Source organism: Callithrix jacchus, chromosome 16 (genome assembly GCF_049354715.1).
Source record: "Callithrix jacchus isolate 240 chromosome 16, calJac240_pri, whole genome shotgun sequence".
In the NCBI taxonomy this organism is placed as follows: domain Eukaryota; kingdom Metazoa; phylum Chordata; class Mammalia; order Primates; family Cebidae; genus Callithrix; species Callithrix jacchus.
The window spans coordinates 97,908,665-97,930,328 of record NC_133517.1 but is presented as its reverse complement, the minus strand read 5'-3'; the positions used below and the strand labels follow the sequence as shown (position 1 = coordinate 97,930,328).

The 21,664-nt window shown below is 47.7% G+C and overlaps 2 protein-coding genes and 1 long non-coding RNA gene across 10 annotated transcripts in view; 1 reads left to right on the top strand and 2 right to left on the bottom strand.

Moving 5' to 3' along the window:
- Window positions 1-13,524, bottom strand: part of LOC128929840 (uncharacterized) — an 83,053-nt gene extending 69,529 nt beyond the window's left edge. Inside the window, exon 1 of the long non-coding RNA XR_013528201.1 lies at window positions 13,359-13,524. This is a non-coding gene — a long non-coding RNA (uncharacterized LOC128929840). The remainder of the gene's footprint in view (window positions 1-13,358) is intronic.
- LOC144579823 (uncharacterized) lies at window positions 2,883-8,067 on the bottom strand. The gene is made up of 3 exons (XM_078353538.1): window positions 7,927-8,067; window positions 7,258-7,768; window positions 2,883-7,156 (listed from the first exon to the last, which is right to left on the bottom strand). The coding sequence occupies exons 1-3, from the start codon at window positions 8,065-8,067 to the stop codon at window positions 6,912-6,914; spliced, it is 897 nt and encodes a 298-aa protein (XP_078209664.1). The 3' UTR covers window positions 2,883-6,911.
- On the top strand, window positions 7,393-17,639 carry OSR2 (odd-skipped related transciption factor 2). 8 transcript variants are annotated; one of them, XM_035276878.3, is made up of 5 exons: window positions 10,056-10,436; window positions 10,943-11,055; window positions 14,384-15,152; window positions 16,188-16,287; window positions 17,133-17,639. In XM_035276878.3, the coding sequence occupies exons 3-5, from the start codon at window positions 14,497-14,499 to the stop codon at window positions 17,205-17,207; spliced, it is 831 nt and encodes a 276-aa protein (XP_035132769.1). In that variant the 5' UTR covers window positions 10,056-10,436; window positions 10,943-11,055; window positions 14,384-14,496; the 3' UTR covers window positions 17,208-17,639. The 8 variants fall into 8 exon arrangements, with proteins under 8 accessions (XP_078209607.1, XP_078209604.1, XP_035132769.1 ...); XM_035276876.3 differs by having other exon boundaries at window positions 17,051-17,639; XM_078353481.1 differs by lacking the exons at window positions 10,056-10,436; window positions 10,943-11,055 and adding an exon at window positions 7,393-7,698.
- Window positions 17,640-21,664: the final 4,025 nt, after the last annotated feature.

Genomic DNA, 21,664 nt, shown 5'->3' with positions numbered 1-21,664 from the left:
CCCCACCTTAAGCAGAAAGTTGCATATCAGCAGCCACAACTGAGAGTGAACAAAGAGGAGCAAGCAGTAGTAATATGCTCAGGGGTTCCAAAGTAGAATCCTGCCAATGCATATAGTGCTTAAAACTCATAAAAGCAGCAAAGGGGTCAGTGAGAACTATCTAGAATCAATGACAGTGATTATGGTGCCAACACATATAAGATTACATATATAGGCCAGGTGCGGTGGCTCACACCTATAATCTCAGCACTTTGGGAGGCCAAGGTGGGTGGATCACCTGAGGTCAGGAGTTTGAGACCAGCCTGGTCAACATGGTGAAACCCCATCTCTGCTAAAAATACAAAAATCAGCCAGGTGTAGTGGCACATGCCTGCAATCCCAGCTACTCAAAAGGCTGAGGCAGGAGAATTGGCTTGAACCCAGGAGGCAGAGGTTTCAGTGAGCTGAGATTGCACCACTGTACTCCAGCCTGGGCAGCAGAGTGAGACTCCATGTCAAAAAAAAAAAAAAAAAAAAAGATGACATATATAAAGTACAAAGCACAAGGCCTAGACATCCTATGGCTGAGACTATTGGTTGTCTCCCTATATCCATTCTCCTTTTTTTAGTAATAGAAGTCTGAATTTAAGCTAGGCACATAGCTACCCAGAATAAAGACTACATTTTTCCAGCCTCCCTTGCAGCTAGATATGCCTGGTGACTAGGTTCTGGCTTCTATGGAGTCTCCTTAGAAGTGGGGCTTACCCTCCTTCATGCCATCCTTCTTGCTATGGGCCAGAATGCAGCTATCTTGGACCATAAAGTAAGAGTCATGTCTTGAAGTTGGTGAAACCACATGATAGAAGAAGCCTAAGTACCTGAATATTGATAAATTATCCACCATATTGATGCTGGCCTATCTATATTTGTGTAGGAAAAGTAAACTTCTCTGTTGTTTAAACCCATGTTATTTTCGATTTTCTGATACACACAGCTCAATTGTATTCTAATACAATTTCCTTCCTTAAAGCCTCATACATCAATAGCATGACCAAATTAATTGTATCATTATTCCATTAGAGAATAGCTCCAAAATAATAACTTAGAAGCCTAAAACAACCTATTAATTATAGATTCACTTCATGTATTTCTATAGTTGCAATAAAAACAAGATTATAATAAAATATAATGCATGGTACTGTATTCCAACTTTTCAGTAAAAAATGAAAATGTAGACATTTTCTCTTGACAAAAGTCTTACTGTCAAAGCAGACGAGTAACTTTTTCTCTAACATTTGTTGCAATTGCTTAATTGGTATACTCTTGAAAACCAGATAATAGGTATTGAGTCAAATTTCATCCCTTGGTCTCATCTCCAACTTCTTACATGGATTGAAGGAATAATTTTGTGCATATAAGGTCAGTTCATGTTAATGATTAAGAAAAAAGTCATAACTACTGAGAGCATTAATGCACATCCACATTATTTAACCCCCAGAATATTCTTAATTTGCAGATTCATAAACTGAGAGTTCAATAAGCAACATGACTTGCCCAACGTAATAGAGCTATTAACTGGGGGTCTTGGATCCAGGTTTTCTGATGCATACTATATCACAGTTGCCTATTTGCGTGTATGTCTTCCCACTAGACCATAGCTCCAGATTCATTATTGCATTCCCAGTACTTATCATGAGGCCTACCATGCCAAACATCCTCAATAAATGCATGTTAAATGAATTAACAAGTCTAAAAAAGCACTCTGCTATTGCCCCCTTGCTCTGCAAGGGTTCTACAAGCCCATGCCCTTAATATATTCCAGGTCACTCCCAGGCCATATGGCTTGTCAAGAGAATGTGGTTAAGGATGAGACAGAGGGGGAGCAGGACTAGTGAACACACCCATATGACACACTTGTTCTCCACACTCTCCTGGGCCTGGGCGGGCCCACCACGTAGGGCATTTGGATGTGTGCCTCATGGCTTGGGAGACAATTTGCACTTTGTGTACTTTTCCAGGAAAAGAAAAAGGCAACTGTGGTCTAACACGTTAGAAACGCTGCTGCCTAGTGTCCTGACATCATAGCATCCACCCAATTTGATTCCTGGAGGCAAGCCCATTTGCCAAGCATGGGCCAGGGAGGGTATAGGGAGAAAGGACATGGAAAGAGGGGTTTGGTGACTGAAAAATGAAGTATGAGGCTTAGACACACAGTGTGAGCCGACACTGTGATATAGTAAGCGGAGAGTGGAGGGGGGCTTCTCATACTGGTATGTCGCCAGATCCATTGAAGTTGTCTGTGTTTTGGGCTCAGAGACAAAGATAACAGAGTTCATCACTTCTTACAGGCCTGGATTCTTTGAAACTTTGACCTGAGCTGGTCCTGCTCCAAATTCTCCCAAGAAACTATGAGGATGGGGCCAATCTAGCCATCTGCCACTTCCCTTACTCCTCCTCCAGCAAGGGTGCCAGAAGAAGAATGATTTGTTTTTTCTCTGTGGCTACTTACAGTCAGGAAGCGAGAATCAGCTTGAGTGAGCTATGGTCACCAATCACAAGGAATCTACAGTGGAATTATCACCTGGCATGAAGTGAAATAACACTATTATAAAATGTTGTCTTCCAGTTGGAAAGCCAGAAGTTAAGCCTGTGCTGGCATACACTTTCTAATAAATGGGCTGGCTTAAACTCTGATTTTCTCTCCTTGACTTATAAAAATGGCTACAAATGTAAGAGAGAATTCAATAAATGTTTTAAAGATTGCCATTAAGTACAAATACTTTAACGATTTTACAAAACCAAGGGAATCCAACCTTAAAATTCCACCCTCCTTGTCCTCACTCCCACCCCCAAGTGAGGATCAAAGTTCAAATTTTCAAATAATAACACAATCTCCTTGTACCTGGTACATAGTAGACGCTCAAAAATATTTATTGAAAACAAATTGTATGTGCCTTATGAGTTGGTACTTCACAGGATTTTTAGAGTTGGCTTGACTTGGATTAGATTCAGGAATAGTGTATTAATCCTTCAGGGGAATATTTATAGGCAAACAGCTACAAAGATATACTACATTTTCCTTTGTTATAACTTGTATCTATATTCAAATATAGGCCTTGGTGTTTCCTAAGGGCTGGCTGCTTCAAATGTTACTATATCAAACCATCTGTACTGGGAAGCAAAATTCTGTTAAGAAATAGGATCACTGGGGCCAGGCACAGTGATTCATACCTGTAATCCCAACACTTTGTGAGGCCGAGGCTGGTGAATTACAAGGTCAGGAGTTCGAGACCAGCCTGGCCAACATGGTGAAACCCCGTCTCTATTAAAAATACAAAAATTAGCTGGGCATGGTGGTGGGTGCCTGTAGTCCCTGCTACTTGGGAGGCTGAGGCAGAATTGCTTGAACCTGGGAGGTGGAGGTTGCAGTGAGCCAAGATTGTGCCACTGCACTCCAGCCTGGGCGACAGAGTGAGACTCTGTCTCAAAAACAAAACAAAACAAAACAAGAAAGGAAGAAGAAAGAAAGAGAGAGAGAGAGAGAGAGAGAGAGAGAGAGAGAGAGAGAGAGAAGAAAGAACTATGATCACTGGTAGTAAAGAGATGACCACATTTCTGACCACTATTCATTCTATATTTTGAGCATCCCCATAAGAAAAGATCATTTGAAAATAGCAACTCTTTGTCAAAGCAGAGATGATGGACACTTTTGTACAATTTATGACTGTGGTCAGTATGAAAATTCATTTTTGTTTGTATGTGTTTTCAGTGGCTTCCATGCACTGACTCGCTAAAATGAAAGCTTAAAAAAAAAACACCAAAAAACTTGAAAATAGATGATGACAAGAGGCTTCTAGTTAGACGGGATTTTGGGGAGGTAAAGTGCCTTCTACTGTTCACTGCCCAAAACTAGAAAATCCCAGAGGGAAGCAAATGGTCCGGTGGAGGCAGTTCTTTGGCTGGCTGAGGACAGAAGTTCAAGTGAAGGTCCTAGAGAGAAAGTGCAAAATGAACAATCATAAGGGAAGTTGACTTGGGATAAGAAGACTAGAAAGTGCCAGTGTCATAAGATTTTTAGCTGGGGGAGAAGCGAGACTCTTGTACTTCCTAGAAAAAGGCAAAGGGACTTGATTCAATCTTAAGGTGACAAATCAGGACTTCAATGCTGGAGGCACCTGAAGGTGGAGAGCTAGGCAGTTTGGGGCAGCAGGCAGCAGGGTGGGAGCTAGTGTGCACCAAGTGGATGAGGGGAACATATGAGTCAGTTCCAGCTGTCCTCAGACCATCCTGCCAGCATCAGGGTAATCCAGGGGTGCAGAGACTCTGAGCCCTGGCCCACCCCACGGTCTCTTGGATTGTGACACTCCCTCATCCCTAGTGCCACGCACTCTGACTTAATGCAGAGAGGGTAGGCGAGGTGTGGGTAATGTGTGTCAAGATGTGTGTGGAAGTTTGTGCAGTAGTCACACAGAATCTCTAAAATGTGATGAAAATAAGAGAATGACATTGGCATGGACAAGGAAGGCAGGCAAGTGCTCCAAATGGTTAGAAACTGTAAAATGAGGTGTGACATTTCCTGAAATACTAGTCAGATCTAGTTTTAGATAAAAATACTAATTAACAACAAACATCGGGCCGCACTTTCTCTCCATTGCTCCCCCCACCATCTTATGGCGATTCCTTGCGGGGAGGGATGGAACCTTGTTCCCCTAGGTATCCTCAGCACGTTTCCAAGTACTTAGAGGTGCCTTTAGAAAGTCTGATGAATGAGAAGTGAGTGAATGAATAAATGAATAAGCTGTCTAAAGCAGGTGCGTTTATGCGTGCACTCTCTCTAGTGGAGGACGAAGGAAGAGATAGGGTTGGAGCAGGAGAGAGAGCATGCATGGGAAAGATAAATGGCACCTGCCCGCGATGGACCCCAGTGTCAATTTGAAAAAGGTCAGTGGTTCTCAAACTTTGTCACGCATCAGAAACCCAGAGGGCTTGCTCAAACACAGATTGCCCAGCCCCACTCCTAGTTTCTGACTTAGGTGAGGCTAGAGTTTGCATTTCTAACAAGTTCCAGATGATGCGGATGCTGCTGGACCACACTTTGAGAACCGCTGCTCTAGAGAATAACTCAGACCTATCCCAGCGTTCCAAGGAAACGAAATCTGCAGTGGGAATAGGAACGTCCAAGGCAATCTTCGGCCAGCCTTTTAAAAACAAGTCCAAAGATGGGAGGGTAGAGCTGCTCGGCTCCAGCCAACTCGCTCCCGCGTAGGAACGTAGATCATCGGAAATCAAGATTTCCGTTTGAATTTTCCGAATGTTTAAGCGTTGGCAAGCGCGTTGAAAAACACACACAACATGAAAGCCTAACAAAAATAATTTGCAGACCATGCCCTAGACTTTTGCGAGGATGTTCTTTTTTGTCTTCTAACCAGGCTGAGCACAACAGCCGGGTCGGTCTAGCCCTGGACAGTTGGGGCCTTCACAGAGGAGCCCAGTGCGCAGAGCCCCCCTCTCCGGAGGCGCCTGGGGCCTGCCCTCCACTGCGGTGTTGTCTGTAAACCTGGTCTTCCTTGTCACAGACACTGACGCGCTCGGTTCGAAAAGCACCACGAACTCGAAGCAGCCTTGGACGCGGGAACATGGGTGTGGGCCTGGCTCTCTCAGACGAGGCAAACTCCAGGAGATCCCCTTCCCTGGAGCCACTGGAAGGCGAAAGCACGCCCTGTGCCAGTGCACGCGAGGAGCCCGCGACTACCCCCTCGGCGCGCGGTGCGGGCCTGGAGACCTCGGAGCCCGAGCCGTATCCAGCAGATGCGGGAGCCGGTCTGCGCCTCCGCCGCCTCCTCCTCCGGGACCACCCTCACGCTCCAGGGTTGCAGAGGCATATCGCGACTAGGGAGGGGCTGATGGGTGGCTTGGGTGGCCTTCCGCCGGCTGTGGGCTGAGCCGCTGCTGCAGCCGAGGACCTTACCTGTGAAATCCAAACCCCGGCTGGACGGGACTCCAGGAACTGTCCGCCCCCAGGCTAGCCCACCCCGGCCACGGCCACACAACTTGCCCTGCGACCCGGTGCTCGGCCTCCCCACAGAGCTCGCCTTCCCGGTGACTCAGTGCCTCGCAGGTTGGTGGCTGCGGGGGCACCCGCCGTGGCCTCCTGCGGAATGAAGCAGAGCGAGGGGAGCAGGCTAGGAGAGTGCCCCCGGGCCCCAAACGCCTTCACCCTCTCCCCGAGGGAAGAGTCGACGGGCAAGGCCTGTGCCTGCGGCCGGCTGGCCTGGCCCCGGCTCGGGGTGGCGGGACTCCTGGAGCAAGGAACGACCCTCAGCTCTAGCAGACGCGGCAAGGTCCCCGCGTGATCCGTGGGAGTGGGGCAGCCTGTCCACATGTGGTCCCCTGGGAAACCCCTGTGCATCTCCCTCCGGGACAAGGTCCCCCGCCTTGGAATCTGCCCCGCCCTGCACCGGACCGCCTGCTAACTCCCTGTGCTGAGGTCAGAACGGGTGTCTTTCACCTCCTCTGGGGATGTCAGGGCAGCCCGCAGTGGGGTCGTGGGTCTGAAAAATTCGTATCAGAAACCCACTAGGAGAAAAGTCTCTGGGGGTGGGGTGCACCGTGTGGGACTCCCACAATGGCCCCGACGGTGGGGGTGGAGTGGCTTATTGGCCCTGATAACAGGCCCAGGCCCTCTTCCCAGGACCCCTGCCGCGCACGCAACTCTGGCTCTGCAGGGTACAGGGAGCCGGCCGGTGGCCCAGCCCTCACGCCTCGGAGCCCGCCGGGGTGGCCGCCCCTTCAGCCCGCGCCACGCAGAGCTGGGGACCTGCCTCCAGGGGGCGCTGCGGCCCTTCCCGCCGGCTGCTCAGTACAGCCCGCGGCAGCGCTTTCCCGACTCCGGTCAGCCCCGCGGAGATGCGCTGTTCTACAAGATGCAGCCCTTAGCTTTTTGCCCTTGCGTCCGCACCCTCAGCTCGGCCTAGAACACGCAATTGTCCCCTGGGCTCCCCAGACGTCCTTGCTACTCCGGGGCCAGGACGCAGGCACCCTGAGCAGAGCTGAGCTCCCGGTTCCTCTAGGTTGTGGCGAAAACGGCAAGCAGTGCGGGAAGTTGAAACGCAGAAGGTCCCAGCCGCACCCTGGCTGAGAAGGGAGGCGAGGTCCCCGGAGGTAGCGGCTGGGATTCCTGGAAAAATCCAAGGTTTCCGTAAAGATTAGACGTTTCTAGGATCCGAAACCGAGTGGGAGAGGCTGGGAGTCAACTCCAGGGAAGTTTGTGTCTGACACCTGCTCGCTGCTTCGCTGGCAGAGCCTCCCGGGTGGGCCGGGGGCGGGGGGTGCAGGGGCCTGCGCCGCGCGCCCGCTCCTCCTCCACCTCCTCCGCGTTTCCTCCCGCTGGCCTTCGTCCCGGCCTCCCCCGGCGTAAACTCGCAGCGGTCGGGTTCAGGCAGCCACTGCTCGCGCGCCCCTCGTCGGTTGGCCGTTTCCCTGGGAGCGTCCTTGGTGTCGAAAGCCCAGAGCCGCGAGGACAGCAGATGACCCGGTCAGCGGAAATCTCAGAGCGAGCCAGCAACCCAGGTCCCCGGCGCTGCGGCGGGAGTGGAACGACTCCGTGGAGACACAGCCCCCGGGGCGCAGCTGGGCCACTGCGGACTCCGGGATTTCCCTGTTCGCACACCCGAACCGCACTACTCGCCCGTGGGCCCGGTGGCCTGTCTTCTGCACCGGGTACTGCTGGAGGCGGGCGGGGAACCTGGCGGGTGACTTGCTCTTGGGTGGGCCCCGCAGTGCCTGCGCCCTAGGCGCCGGCCGGGACGACGGGCTGGCTGGGTCTGAGCCTGGAGAAACGTCCAGGGCCCGCCCGGGGTGGGCGCGGAGGTGGCCTAGGAGGGCCCGCGGACGGTGCTGCGCCGCTCTAAGCCTCCCGGTCGCTCGCCACGCCCGGCGCGCACCTGCCCTTCGAGGCGGCAGGGCCAGCAGGCGGCCGAGGCACGGCCGGGCCACGGGGCACCCCCTAAAGCCGGAGCTCACCGCCTCTTCCTTACCTATTAAGCGACTGCAGTCGTGCCCAGACAGCCGGCGTGGCCCAGACTCCATTTTGGAACTTCGCAGGCTGGGGGACGAAGTAAACACATTTATGGAAAAACCCCGGGGTTAGGAGGTTTGCGGAAAGAGGGCGCAGCTCGTGGGTGGTTGGAAATTCTGTCTATCCCTGGGGAAAACCACACGGTTCCGCACCCAACGTACACACACTTAAGGGCCGGAAAGGTGTGAAGCCCGCTGCTGGGGAGCTGCCTCCCCTTTGATGAAAAGGAAATGTGAAGAGCAGAAACGCTCTTCAGGTCACCATCCCGTGAGACTTGGGGAGTGTGAAAGGAGAGAAAGCTCCCTCCAAATTTCCCAAATTGAGAAAAGCTGCGAGAGGAATTAAACAGTTGGAGAGAGGGGACCGCAGGCATCCCGCAGCTGAGGCTCAGGACTGAGCTCTAAAATGAAAGCACCCCTATGGGACCCACCAGGGAAAACATTTTAAAAAAAAATCTAAATGCTTAGGCATTCTGCTGCTTCCGTTCTGTGTGTCAAATCTACTTTGAAGCAGTTAAGTACTGTAGGATATTAAACACTCGGATCTCCGTTTCAAGCTCACTTTTTAATCTTTGCGAACTTAAAAAGGGAAAGTTCTGCGACCCCTGTTATGCTTTACCAAAGGAACGAAAAATTCTCTCCACTTCGGCATAAATAAAATAGAAAGATTTTTATCTTAAAAAACATATCTGGGAGCTTCTGCCTGATTCCCCAATTACTGCTTAGCCTTTTGACTGTTTTTAGCCTCTGCTTATATTTGTCTACTTCCCCGCACAATTGAGATTTTTAAAAATTGTCCTTTGGGGAGTCTCATCCCAAACCATCTATCGACGGAACACTTTTGAATTTTACAGCCTCTTCGTTGAAGATCTACGTCCTCAAAGTCCGGGCTTGCCGTGGGAGTAACGCAGATCCCCTCTGGCGACTCGTCTGGGACAAAGGGCGTTTTTGCTTAGTTTTGATCACACAGATTTCATCTGAAAAGAAGCTGCTTAAAATGGGTGTATCATTTCCTTCCTGTCACTCGGTCACCCCCATTCCAGAGTGGTTGAGGTGCCTTCTGCAGTTTCACTCACACAAGACCAAACCTTTAGAAGAACTTGAAAAATGTATCACTGTACTTTGAATTCGATTAACCTTCCTGGCGACTGAACAGTGAACTCAATTTTTGCTGGGAATGAAGATATGAATGTTTTGAAAAACTAGAATCGCATTTTTCTAAATTTTAAAAATGATTGTTCTTCACCCATTCCAGATGGATTCTTTATTATTTGCCAATGGGTTGCAGATGCCCACTCCTTTAACCAAGTTGGTTTACTGCGTATGAAATGAACATTTGCTGATTAAAGCTTAAAAATTGGAAGAAATTTCTCCTGGGGCATTCCACAGGTCTTTGCAATAATTACTAAATTAGTCAATTGTCACCTCTATAAACAAACTTCGTTTAGAAAACAGCAGGCGAAAGCAGACTACACATGTAGTCATAATTGACCAAAAGTATGTACAAAGCTCTTTAAAATTGGGGAAAGAGTGATTTGTGCTGGAGAATACAGTCTAGAACTGATCGATTTTACTCTACGAAGAAGGTAGTTGTAGTGAGTATGTTAAGATGTGCAAATTAAGCCGGCAAGCGCACCAAATAAAACTACTAAATGTCCTTTGGGTTTCTCTGCAGGGTCTTTGAGAGGCAGAGAAGCAGTAGTTGAGTTTCTAATAGTATGAGGAAAAGTGGCGATGAGAAGGAAGAGGGTGGGCTTTGTGTTTTGTGTGAGTTTTGAACTGAGTCACCTACAACTGCGTCTCTGTAACAGGGAAACCTCAAGCAAACCTGTGTCTTTAAGACTCAGTTGCTATCCAAACACAAGTAAACAGAGTGGACCATTAGCAGACGCCGGGCGCGAAGGCGGAGCCAGGGCGCTTAGGGCCCCGCGCGGCGGCGGGACGCCGGCCCGAAGGGGAGGCGGGGCCGCTACTAAAGCCCTGGACTCCCAGCCTCGGGCAGCCTGGGGAGGGACGCGGGCGGGGACGGAGCTCTGCGCGCTTACTGCTGGAGGGTGATGGCCCTGCAAGGCTGCGGGCTCCAACCTCATCCGAAGTCCTCAGCGAGAGGCTCGCCGAGGCACGGGGTTCTGGACGAGAGCTGAGCGCCCGCTCCAAGCACCCTGGGTCTTTACATAGTCGGCGTTCACAGACTCGACGAAGACGTGGATCCGCTCTCGCTTTCGCTGCTCGCGGTCCTCCAGATCATGTCCGCGACTCCCGCCACTCCGCGCGGGAGAAGAAGTTTGCCAGACGTGGACTCAGTGATCTTTCCAAGCTGTGCGCCTAGCTGCCTGGACCGGGTCTGAGCCGGGCTGCCCAAGCAGACCTTTCTCCCGGAGGTGAGTGTCTGCTCTGGGACGGAGCTGTAAGCCGCCCTTTGGAAGGAAGGATTTGGGGGTCCAAGAGGCGTTCAGACTCTCGGTCTGGTGTGCCCCAAATTCAGATGTGAAAATAGATCATAGGGATGCAATCCCAGGGCACTGTATTTCTCTCTTCCTTGGTACCTGGCACGCGACTCCCAGCTAACACCCAGTCACACACACTTCTACGTACTGTTTCTTAGTTTTGTTTTGGAATATTTAAGCAGTCAGCAAGACTTCTTATAAAAGCTGGTCGACGTACACTGAGATCAAATCCCACAACCCCATGGTGTTTCTGGCTCTGCCCTAGCAAGCCCGGGTCGACCTGTCCCGGGGCAGCCGCGGCAGCGCAGCTTGGACGGGCCCGGACACACGGTGCCTGCCCAGCCAGCAACGCTGAAGGTGCGTTTCCAGAGTGAAATAGTTCACTCCTCGGCAATTCGTCAACCTTTTGCTGGCTTTTAAATTTTCCTTCCACTTTCCAGTCCTGACAGACGGGGGCCAAAAGCAAACTCCTCAGGGGCTTAAACGCTCGGATTCCCGAGAAACGGCAAGTGAGAAAGGAGTTGCCGTTGTTCGAAGAAGGAGCGAGGAAAAGGTATTTGTCGAGGGAGCCCTGGATCTGTCTTCCTACCTGTTAGCAGAGAACAAAAGGGGGCTGGCATTTCCCGAAGCTAAAGGGCGCAGACAGCCACTTTCTCTGCTAAACAAACCAGTCCTGAGCACAGAACAAGAAAATTACATAGGGGGAGCAAGGGGAGCAGAGAGAAACAGAACCCAGATTATGCGGAAGGCATCTTAATTTAATTAACTCCTTGGGAAGGCAGAGGCGCTTTGAAGGGGCAGGAACTTCGCAGCCATTTCTCTATTCGTCTGATACAGTCTGGCCTTAAACAATTTTTTTCTTTTTAATGATCTCCTTAGATCTACTTAGTCTATAGCTCTCTGATTTATGTAAAATTCTGTTGTGGTTTGGGCTGAAATTTCAGCGAGCCTATCCAACCATCAATCATTTCTTTCAGATACAGATGCACAGGTTTTAGTAGATGAACGCTGACTGTATATTCTTTTTAGATAATGCAATGTAATAATACCATTACCAAAGAGCAAAACTCCTTATCAAGTTACTTCTTACCTTTTTTCCTCAATGTTTTGAGAGCTTCACTGAACTAAGTGTGTACACATCTCCCTTGTTGACAGCCAGTCAACTAAATTTTACAACGTTTCTCCACATGGCTGGAAATTCCTGTAAAGAAGACTGATGAAAGAAAAGTAGCCTCAACTCCACCAAAATATTTATGCCTCTTCATTAGTTTAAGTTATTTCCTTGCAAAATTAAAAGTAACCAGTGGTCTGAAACGGGATGGTGGAGAAATGACAGCAATGATCACTGTTATTTCCTGAAAGGGAGTGTGGGAACTACAGGGCTCAGCTCTAGACAAAACGAAAGTACTTTAGGATCTCTGCATTCGCTTAAAATACTTCTTTTGATATACATTTCCAGCAACTCAATGGGAGTGTGGAAACTTAAACTTCCGAATTATTTGTGGCAAGAGCCACTGGTGGATATTTAAGGTGGTTCTGTTTAAAAAAGGATTTTAAAGGGACCAATGGTCTGCCCTTCCCCTGTGAAGAAACTATCTGCCCTGCAAATTAAAACGTCCTATGAAATAGCACTTTTTTTTTTTTTTTTTTTTTTGGCCAACATGAACCTGCATTATACTAGTCGTTAATTTCTGTGTTATAAACCATTCAGAAAAAAAGGAAAAAGATGGCACTGAACTTTGTGGCAGTGTAAACTTTATGGCAGAGTTCACTGTGCATTTGGAATAGAAGTCACAGGTCACAACAGTACTTTAGCTGACACCACTCCCCCCAACCTCTCCCCCCAACAACACATAATCCTGTGGTGGGAGTTGTGCTTTGCCTCCTGTATTTATTTCTAAGAAATCTAGTCTGGGAATACACCCAAATAATAATTTCGGTTTCCTCTCTATGGGAGAGAGGCTACTTTTCAACACTAAGGGAAAAATAATATTTTTAATCTCTGGAAAATCCTCATTACGCAAAGAGAAGGAAATAAAGGTGTAATTTGTTATTTTTAATTAAAAGGAAATAATCAGATAGATTACAAGGAATGTTAGTAGAATCCTTTTTTCCTGCCTTCCTAAGAGAGGACTCGAGAGATGCCGCGGAGCAAAAATGAATCGTGATTTGTGGTGGGAAATCTGATTACTAATGGGAGTTTGCAGTTGTGGTTGAATGGTCTGACTGAGACCCTCTGACTGTTACACACCTCTCATTAACTCCTAGCTTGAACTCCCAGACCGCATACCACCCAGCCGAAGCGATTCGTTAATAAATCTCTGTCTCCAAGCCCTTCCAAACAGAGGAAGGTGTGGGCCCCGCCGAGGCAGCCAAATCGTGCCTAGCCAGAGCATTCTGTCATTAGTGTAGCCCCCTAAGTCGGCTCACAGATTGAACCGCAGACAAGGCGCTGCAGAGGACAACTCAGGCGCGGGAAGGGTTTAGGTGGGAAGGGAAGGCTGGAATCTTCTGCCTTCCCGCTGGGTTCAAACGCCAGGCCTGGCGGTTGTTGGCGCAGAGTGGCTGGGTTGCCCCTCTCCGGGACAAGTGCTTAGCTCTGACTCCTACACCTGGGGGGCGGCTCTCAGAAGGAAGGCCCTGGTCCCACGAGCTGGCAGAATCCCTTTCTAAAAAGGGGCTGGCAGTGGGAGAAGGTGGACCCACCGTGAAGGCAGGCGAGGTGCTCCCGAAGAACAGGGGTCTAAAATCGGACCTATGTTGCCATTGGGAGCACGGGGAGGGGGAGCGCCCTGCTTAGGCCCAGGCCGCAGACCCCAGACGGCGTCCTGGTGGCGGGAGCGCAGCCGCACTCACCTCCAGGTCGACAGACAAGGTTCCTGCAGGCCGGCAGGACCACCCTGTGCGTGGCCTACTGAGGGCTCCCCTGTAGCGTCTTTCTTCACCCTCGGCAGAGTGTCCTCTCTCCTCTCCTCCCTCTCTCCTCTCTCCGTCCTTTCTCGTCTCTCCTCGGCACCCGACTGAGAAGCAGTTGAGGAGCAGCCTGGGAAAAGGGATTTCGGCCTCAGGGACGTTCTCCGCCCCCACCCCACCCCTTAAGAGCCTGAACCATCTGGAAGGGATCTTGGTGGGGGGTTGGGAGGAGAGCCCCTGGATAGGAGGAGGGGGCGATTTTAGGCCCAATCCAGCCCATGAGGTGTCACTTTTCTTTCCTGTGGCCCGTCACCACTGATAAATGGGACTGAGGGCAAAGGAAGAGAAAAGAAAACCTCTGAGGTCAGTGTAGGGCGAGACGGCCCCTCCCAGAGTCCTCCAGCCCAGGAGGATGAAGCGCGCTGGCTGTACTCTCGCACGCCAGGTGCCGTCCAGGTAAACTCTGGAAAGGCGGCTGCAGGGCGCTGGATCCACAATCCACCCGTCAACCTATCGTTCCCTGCAGCTCAGAGCAGCAGCAGCGACAGAGGCTCTCTCCGGCCTGACAGCATTGTCGTTGCAGTTCTCTGAGCTTCGCCTGATGGGCTTGGGGAGGGTGGGCTGGGTTGGGTGCTGCCCCAATGTCCGCCTTTCGTTTTCCTGGTACCGAGGAGTCTTCCGCTCCGTGCCTCCCCAGAGTCCGAATCTGACCTTCCGTCCTCTGAGCGCCCTGAAAGGTTGCCGGGCGCTCGCTCTCCCGCAGAGCACTTCTTGCCCAGGCCCAGGGCTAATCTGCCTGTGGATTTGAGCAGGTGCTACGGGGTCCCCTCACTGCTTCTTTCGGGGGGGTCTTGGAGTCGGGTGGGGAGGGAGACTTAGGTGTGGTAACCTGCGCGGGTGCCAAAGGGCAGAAAGAGCAGCTTTGAATTATACTCACTATCGCTTCCTCTCTTCCCTGTCGTTTTTAGAGATTTCTCTACGTGCTGTTGTCTCACTGGGTTTTTGCCGGAGCCCCAAGCTCTCCCGCCTCTGAGTCCTGGAAGAAAGGAGTGGTCCCCTCAGCTCCCCAGCATCCTGGAAAATGGGGAGCAAGGCCCTGCCAGCACCCATCCCGCTCCACCCATCGCTGCAGCTCACCAATTACTCCTTCCTGCAGGCCGTGAACACCTTCCCGGCTGCGGTGGACCACCTGCAGGGCCTGTATGGTCTCAGCGCAGTGCAGACCATGCACATGAACCACTGGACGCTGGGGTATCCCAATGTGCACGAGATCACCCGCTCCACCATCACGGAGATGGCTGCGGCGCAGGGGCTTGTGGATGCTCGCTTCCCCTTCCCGGCCCTGCCTTTTACCACCCACCTATTTCACCCCAAGCAGGGGGCCATTGCCCACGTCCTCCCAGCCCTGCACAAGGACCGGCCCCGTTTTGACTTTGCCAACTTGGCAGTGGCTGCCACGCAAGAGGATCCTCCTAAGATGGCAGACCTGACCAAGCTGAGTCCGGGGCTGGGTGGCCCCATCTCAGGCCTCAGTAAATTGACTCCGGACAGAAAGCCCTCTCGAGGGAGGTTGCCCTCTAAAACGAAAAAAGAGTTTATCTGCAAGTTTTGCGGCAGACACTTTACCAAATCCTACAATTTGCTCATCCATGAGAGGACCCACACGGATGAGAGGCCATACACGTGTGATATCTGCCACAAGGCGTTCCGGAGGCAAGATCACCTGCGGGATCACAGGTGAGTCGGGCAAGGAGGATGGCAGGGAGAGGGAAAGCGAATTTGTCCTGGATACACTAAGTCCTATAGACATTCCAAGTATCATTTATAATCCCCTGTGATCTAGAATACGCCCTCAAACACGCTCCGCAGCCCGGTTCAGCTAACTCCCAACATCTACCCTTTTCCCCAACACCCTGCGCCTGCTGTGTTCTTGTTTGGGATGAGGGAGGGACTTTCCTCAGTCTTGGGGAGGAACATTCCGGTGGGGTCTTAGTCTTGGGAGGGTTATCCTCTCTCCTCCTGGTGCTGTGGGGAGTGGTACAGGAAGAACTGACGGACCCTGTGGTACCTGTTCGGGCTGCCGTCTGGCCACCTTTGTGGGGTTTCCTCCCTCCCCTCACCCCTCCTCAAGCTTCCCCCCACCCAGGTACGCCCCAGAGCCTGCCACAGGAAACCTTCTTTTAAGAATTTGTGGGTTGGGGGGGTGTCTTGAGGTCACCTAATTTACAAACAGCTCCCACATCCCTTCCACGACCTTAAACTCTGCATTAATACAATGCAATTGAAGACATACAATAATGTAAGCGTTGTCATTGGGTAAAACTTCTCAGGAATGGGGGAGTTCTTTTTAGGGGATCTCTTCTGGACTCTACCTACTATTCTTTGGAGATGAAACTTCCGTACTCACCCTCCAAGGCTGTTAAGGGATTCACTAAAATTAGCACCTCTAAACTCAGCCTTGCGATTTGGCCAGTTTAAATCCCAGAGAAAACCTTGGAGGCCAAGAAAGGCTCAGTCAGAGGGATTTCGAACTCCAGAATATGGCAGAGAAGGCGATCAAGTGTAGATAAAGCCCTACGGGCTGGTGAATATTTTGAAGAGAATCTGTTAGTTGAGGTTAACCATAAACAGAATTACATAGGGGAAAAAAAAATCCTAAAATGTAAATGAAAATCTTGTTTCTTCCATGACTTCTTTTTTGATTAATTGTTAAAAGTAACTCTTCACCATCGGGGTAAGTTTATTTCAATGAAACCTTATATTAATTTGCAGGTATATCCATTCCAAAGAAAAACCCTTCAAATGTCAGGAGTGTGGGAAAGGATTTTGTCAGTCCAGAACTCTAGCAGTTCACAAAACTTTACACATGCAGGTAAGCTTGGCTTCTTGTTCTAAAACAGTGGCTGGTTCATTTTATCATTATTGCTTTACAAAAGGTGTTCAATGGCAGAATCTTTCTCTCAAAAGGCTCTATTTAGATTGGTTCTCTAGGTGGGGTAAAGCAGCCCTCTTGATTTTTTTAATACATAAAATTAATCTTAACATAAAGCATTTTAAAATATTTCTTAAAGAACAGGCCACTTTGATTATCATAAATCCTAATTTTAGAAATTTTTTTTCATTCAATCTGCCCTGTATTTAAAGCTTTCGTGTTTAGGAGGAAATAAAGGTAATTTTGATAATGGAGGCATGGAGAAATCCCATACTCTCTCTTTCCCAGGGGCCTCATAATTTGTAGCTTTCAGGACATTGAGGAATAGTTTAGTTTTCCAGCAAAGAGGAGCCTTGTTACCCAGGAGAATGTAATTCCTTAAGAGAGGATTAGAGCTTTTCCTTCCCGCTTTTCCTGCCTATGACATGGTGATGAAATGTGAAGAGCTGGAAATCACAAAGCCCACCGAGGTGGCCTCGGGTCTGCCTCCGAAGTTATCACTGTAATTGGCCTCTGTTTATGCCTGCACGTGTGTTTTCATGATTGGAGGATTAGGAGCACAGATTTGTTCCTGCAAGTCCCCTCTTTTGTTGTCATGCGAGTGTTATGTTAACGCTTGTGATACCGATAAGACAGAAGCTATTGAAAAGGGTGCAGTGGTGGTGTGAAGGATTAATCCTTTGCTTGCTTCACATCTGAACAGGAATCTCCACACAAATGTCCCACATGTGGAAGAACCTTTAATCAGAGAAGTAATCTGAAAACTCACCTTCTCACCCATACAGACATCAAGCCCTACAGCTGCGAGCAGTGCGGCAAAGTGTTCAGGCGAAACTGTGATCTGCGGCGGCACAGCCTGACTCACACCCCGCGGCAGGACTTCTAGAGAAGCCCAGGATCTGTCCCGTGCCGCCGCTGCTCCCCTCCCCAGACACCTCTCTACGTCTCCTACCTGGGAGGTCGCACCCCTAGCCCTTCACTGACCCCAGCTCTTCCCTTGCTGCAGCCGCACCTGCAGCTCCAGGGAGTTAACTCTTCTTCTAGGGGACTGAGAACTGTAGAAAGCCACACACTACATCCCTTCACAAAGAGTATATGCTAGTTTCTTGTAGATATTCACAGCTCATTTTAGAGCTCTGTACATAATGTTGTGGGCCTTTGTTTTCTTGTTTTGTTTGTTTTTGTATCTTGTCGGATGCACCTAGATATGGAAAATGGAAGCCAAATTTTATCTTTGAAGACTGTATTTTCAAAATAAAACTTTTTCTTGTTTGTTTCAACACTCCTGCAAAGGTGTCTTGCTATTTCAATTGTTTTTCCTCCAGATTCTGGAAGAGTGGGCTGCCTCTATAGAATTCAATACTAAAAGGTATTCTTTATCCCTAGGTTTAAAAAATAGGATTTCTCAGAATTCTTATTCTGCAACTTCAGCCCTTCCCTTTTTGTATGGTGGCATTTTGGAATTAGAGAATTGGGCTGTTTCTTTGTTTTTCAAAGATATTAAAACATTAATGCCCCTGAGTTTTTTATCCCCTTTTGTTTATTTTGATTCCTTGTGTATTATTCCTTCAGATAAATGCAATATCTTAATATAACATGCAACTTTCATGGTTGTCCCACTTCAAAGCACAGCATGGGAAGCAGCAGGAAGCATAGAAGAGGTGAGAGCTTCTTGCCACCTCATTTTTGAAAAGTCCTTGGCCTATTGTTACAGTTTATGATGGGCAAATTCTCTTACCATTAGACTTTGAACACTATGATTTATCACTATAGACAGAGACTTTATCCTGCCTTTAGGAGAGAAGTCTAAAATCCTACAGAAGTGTACAGGAAGATACGACCTTCGAGAAGATGGGAGAGAAGAGGAGAAAAGAGAAACCACTTAGCTATGTTCACAAAATATTTCTTTGCAAGGGTGGGGATCCTTTCTTCTAGAAGGTTAGGATTTCTCTGCAAAGGAAACTGAGGTTACCAGTGAAGTTTCCATCACTGGATGGTTTTTGTCCCTGGGAAAATGCCAGAAGTGCTGGTTACTCCATGTATAGAGCTCATGGCGAATATGTAATCACCTTCTGAAGCATTGCAACTTTTCCTAAATGGTTCCCGGGAAACGTGACTCTAGTACAGTGACAAGCCTGAAGTATAGTGTAGGGTTTAGTTGGATGGCTTTGGAAGGAGAAAAAGGGTAGTACTATGCAGAGACTCGAAGGAAAGTGATTTAGCTTAAAGGGGGAATGACAGAGGAACCTGTGGCCCAGTAGGCTCTCACAAACTGTTTCTTATGGAACAATAGGGTAAACAAGGCATTATCAAATTTTTTTAAAATGTGTATATTTGTGTAGAGATGGCATATTTTACTTTCAGAGTGATTCCAAGCAACACATCCTATATTTGTACTTAAGAATCTTCCAGAAAAATAGAGACTTGAGGACTAGACTCAAAATTGCTCCACAGTACTTTGTTCAACACAACTTACTAAGAGGTTTCAAATAGTGTTCCTGACTAATTGCTTGCTCTGCTTTCAGAGGAGCTGGCTAGAAGCCATATTTATCTCTCACCAGAGATTAATTCTCTGCGACAAAATGTCCACTCACCAGCCTGTGTGCCTAATGCTCACACAAATGCATTCCCCAGCATGGGATGAGCTCAAAGTCTTCCTGAGGAGTAGGGGCAGGGATGGAGTATGGAGTGCATGTGCTTGTGTTATTTAGAGGAATGAAACAGCTGTTTACTTTCTTTTGTTTGTACAGAATTAACTCAGTTACCTCCCTGCCCCTCCTCTCTCAAGATCCTGCCTGCTTTGGTACGGAAGATTTGAATACTTTAGAGCAGAGTTAACATTGACTGTCCCTAAAGCCCCCGTAATCCTGCAGGCTTTTTCTACATAGTCAATCTCACAGCCCCACCCACCCCCACTGACTACAAGTGTCACAGTTCCATCACACAGGGTTCAGTCCAATTATCAAAGAATGACCCTTGCTCGCTATCAAGCTGCAGGCATATCCTTGAAGTCCCTATTACAGGAATACATAGGTAGGTGTAAACAGAAAACTGTTTCTCTCCATTTGTTTTAGTTGAAGAAATGGGAATCAGAAGGGAAAGAAGAAGAAGAGAGGAGGAAGTGGAGAAAGCAGTTCCCCATCTGATACACATACTATTTAAAAAGTTTAGGTTAATTTATTTGTAATTAATTTATTTACTCATTAATTTAATAAACGTTTATGTTTTTCATGTGTCAAGCCCTGTGCTAGGTTCCACTGATTTTCATGATCAGTTTCTGCCTTTCTATAACTAGTGACACATTCTTGGAATCTTGGCTACTTAGATAATTTAAAAACCTGTGATAGGGCTAATTTAGCAGCTCCCCTAAATCTAGACTCTTAAATCCAGCATTCATCTAGGCTCAGAAAGGAGCTTCTGTCAGGGTAGACTCTTTCTACACACTCTTCATGATCTTAGGTGAACTTTTTATTTTTATTTTTATTTTTAAGATGGAGTCTCATTGCTCAGGCTGGAGTGCAAGTGGCACAATCTTGGTTCACTGGAACCTCCACCCCCTCGGTTCTAAATGATTCTCCTGCCTCTCAGCCTCTCAAGTAGCTGGAACTAAAGGTGCCCGCCACAGTGCCCGGCTAATTTTTGTATTTTTTGTAGAGATGGAGTTTCACCATATTGGCCAGGTTAGTCTCAAATGCCTGACCTCAAGTGATCCACCTGCCTTGGCCTCCCAAAGCACTGGGATTACAGGGGTGAGCCACAGCACCTGGCCAGGTGAACCTTTAAATGGTGAGTTCCTCTCAAAATTCTGGGTTTTGTTTTCTTCTTCTTTAGACTGTTCAAGTGTACAGAAAATAAATAAATTTATGAGACATCATAGGGAAAATACCCTGTATCTTAGGAAATTGATATGCTGGTTTTTTTGGTTCAGAGAAGAGTCATTATTTGAGTTTTAGATTAGCCTGTGTTTTTTTACACTCCTTACCATAGTCAACTCATGAATCAATGCTCCTAGCAAGAGACCAGGAGTTGGAAATATCACGCGTCATAACCACAGCACTGAAGAGCTTCATGAACAAGTTAGGTATTTACTCTTGAGCTGTGACTGTAATCTCATTGTGTAGTCTATGCAGTAAGGCTTTAAAAATAATTTCTACAAATGAATTACATTATAATCAATTGTCATTATAAAATTACTAATGTGTGTTAGGTGCTCTTACTGATGCCAACCTTGAAATGTAGGTCATTGTAGTACTAGTGCTTTATAATTGTAGCAATTAAAATTGCTATTTTGCACAGGCACACCCTTTTTTACATGAGGAAGCGTTTTAAAAATTTGACTGTAGAACAACTAAATACTTAAAAAGTCAACAAATCAAAACTCTCAAATTATAAATAGGCCCAACTACCACTAGTGATAAAACCACAGGTGGTTACTGGGAGTTTCATCTGTTCACCTGTTGATGTTAGCACAGGCATTTGGACCTCTTAAATAATGTTCGATCAGATACTTTTACCCCAGCTTTGATTCTGGAGGGGCAGCCTACCCTTGAAAGGCACTTGGGAAACATTAGTGCTTGAAGATCATCAGCATGACGAAATAGATGCATTTGCGCTAAACAGTGTGTAGAATCAACAGCAAATTTTGATACAAGAAAAGTATTAGCATAATGGGTTGCCTTTCTTATTATCAAACTAATTTTAATATTATTATAATAAGGAAAGATTTAAACAATTGAGGACCCCATATTATGCACTGCAAATAGGAATGACTTTTGTATTTTAGGAGTTTATTCGTGTTTGCCTTTATTAGTATGTTATATTGAGACTGTGTTTCTCAATTTTTCCTTCTATAGTGTAAGTTGTCACTGATAACCACCTCTGCTGACAGCAATGAGCAATAAAGGGTGTGGAGATTCAGAATGATTCAGCTTTGATGACCTTAGATATTTCAAGTTCATTCCTGTTTCTTTTTTTTATTGCTTGTTGTTTTTTTCCCCCAACACAAGCCACCTTATTATTTATGCTATGTAACTTTTTCTCTTGAAACTATCCCAGGCAAAAACTGATAGTGAAAAACTGTAAATGACCTTATAGTCCATTAAGAGGAAAAGTTTTAAGTAAATTATCATGCTATATCTGTTAGAATGTTTTCTACTGCATAGAACAGAAAACCCACCTAAAAGGGGCTTAAGTAATAGAGAATTTATTTTCTTTTTCTTTTCTTTCTTTCTTTTTTCTTTTTTTTTTTTTTTGAGACGGAGTTTCGCTCTTGTTATCCAGGCTAGAGTGCAAGGGCGCGATCTCGGCTCACCTCCGC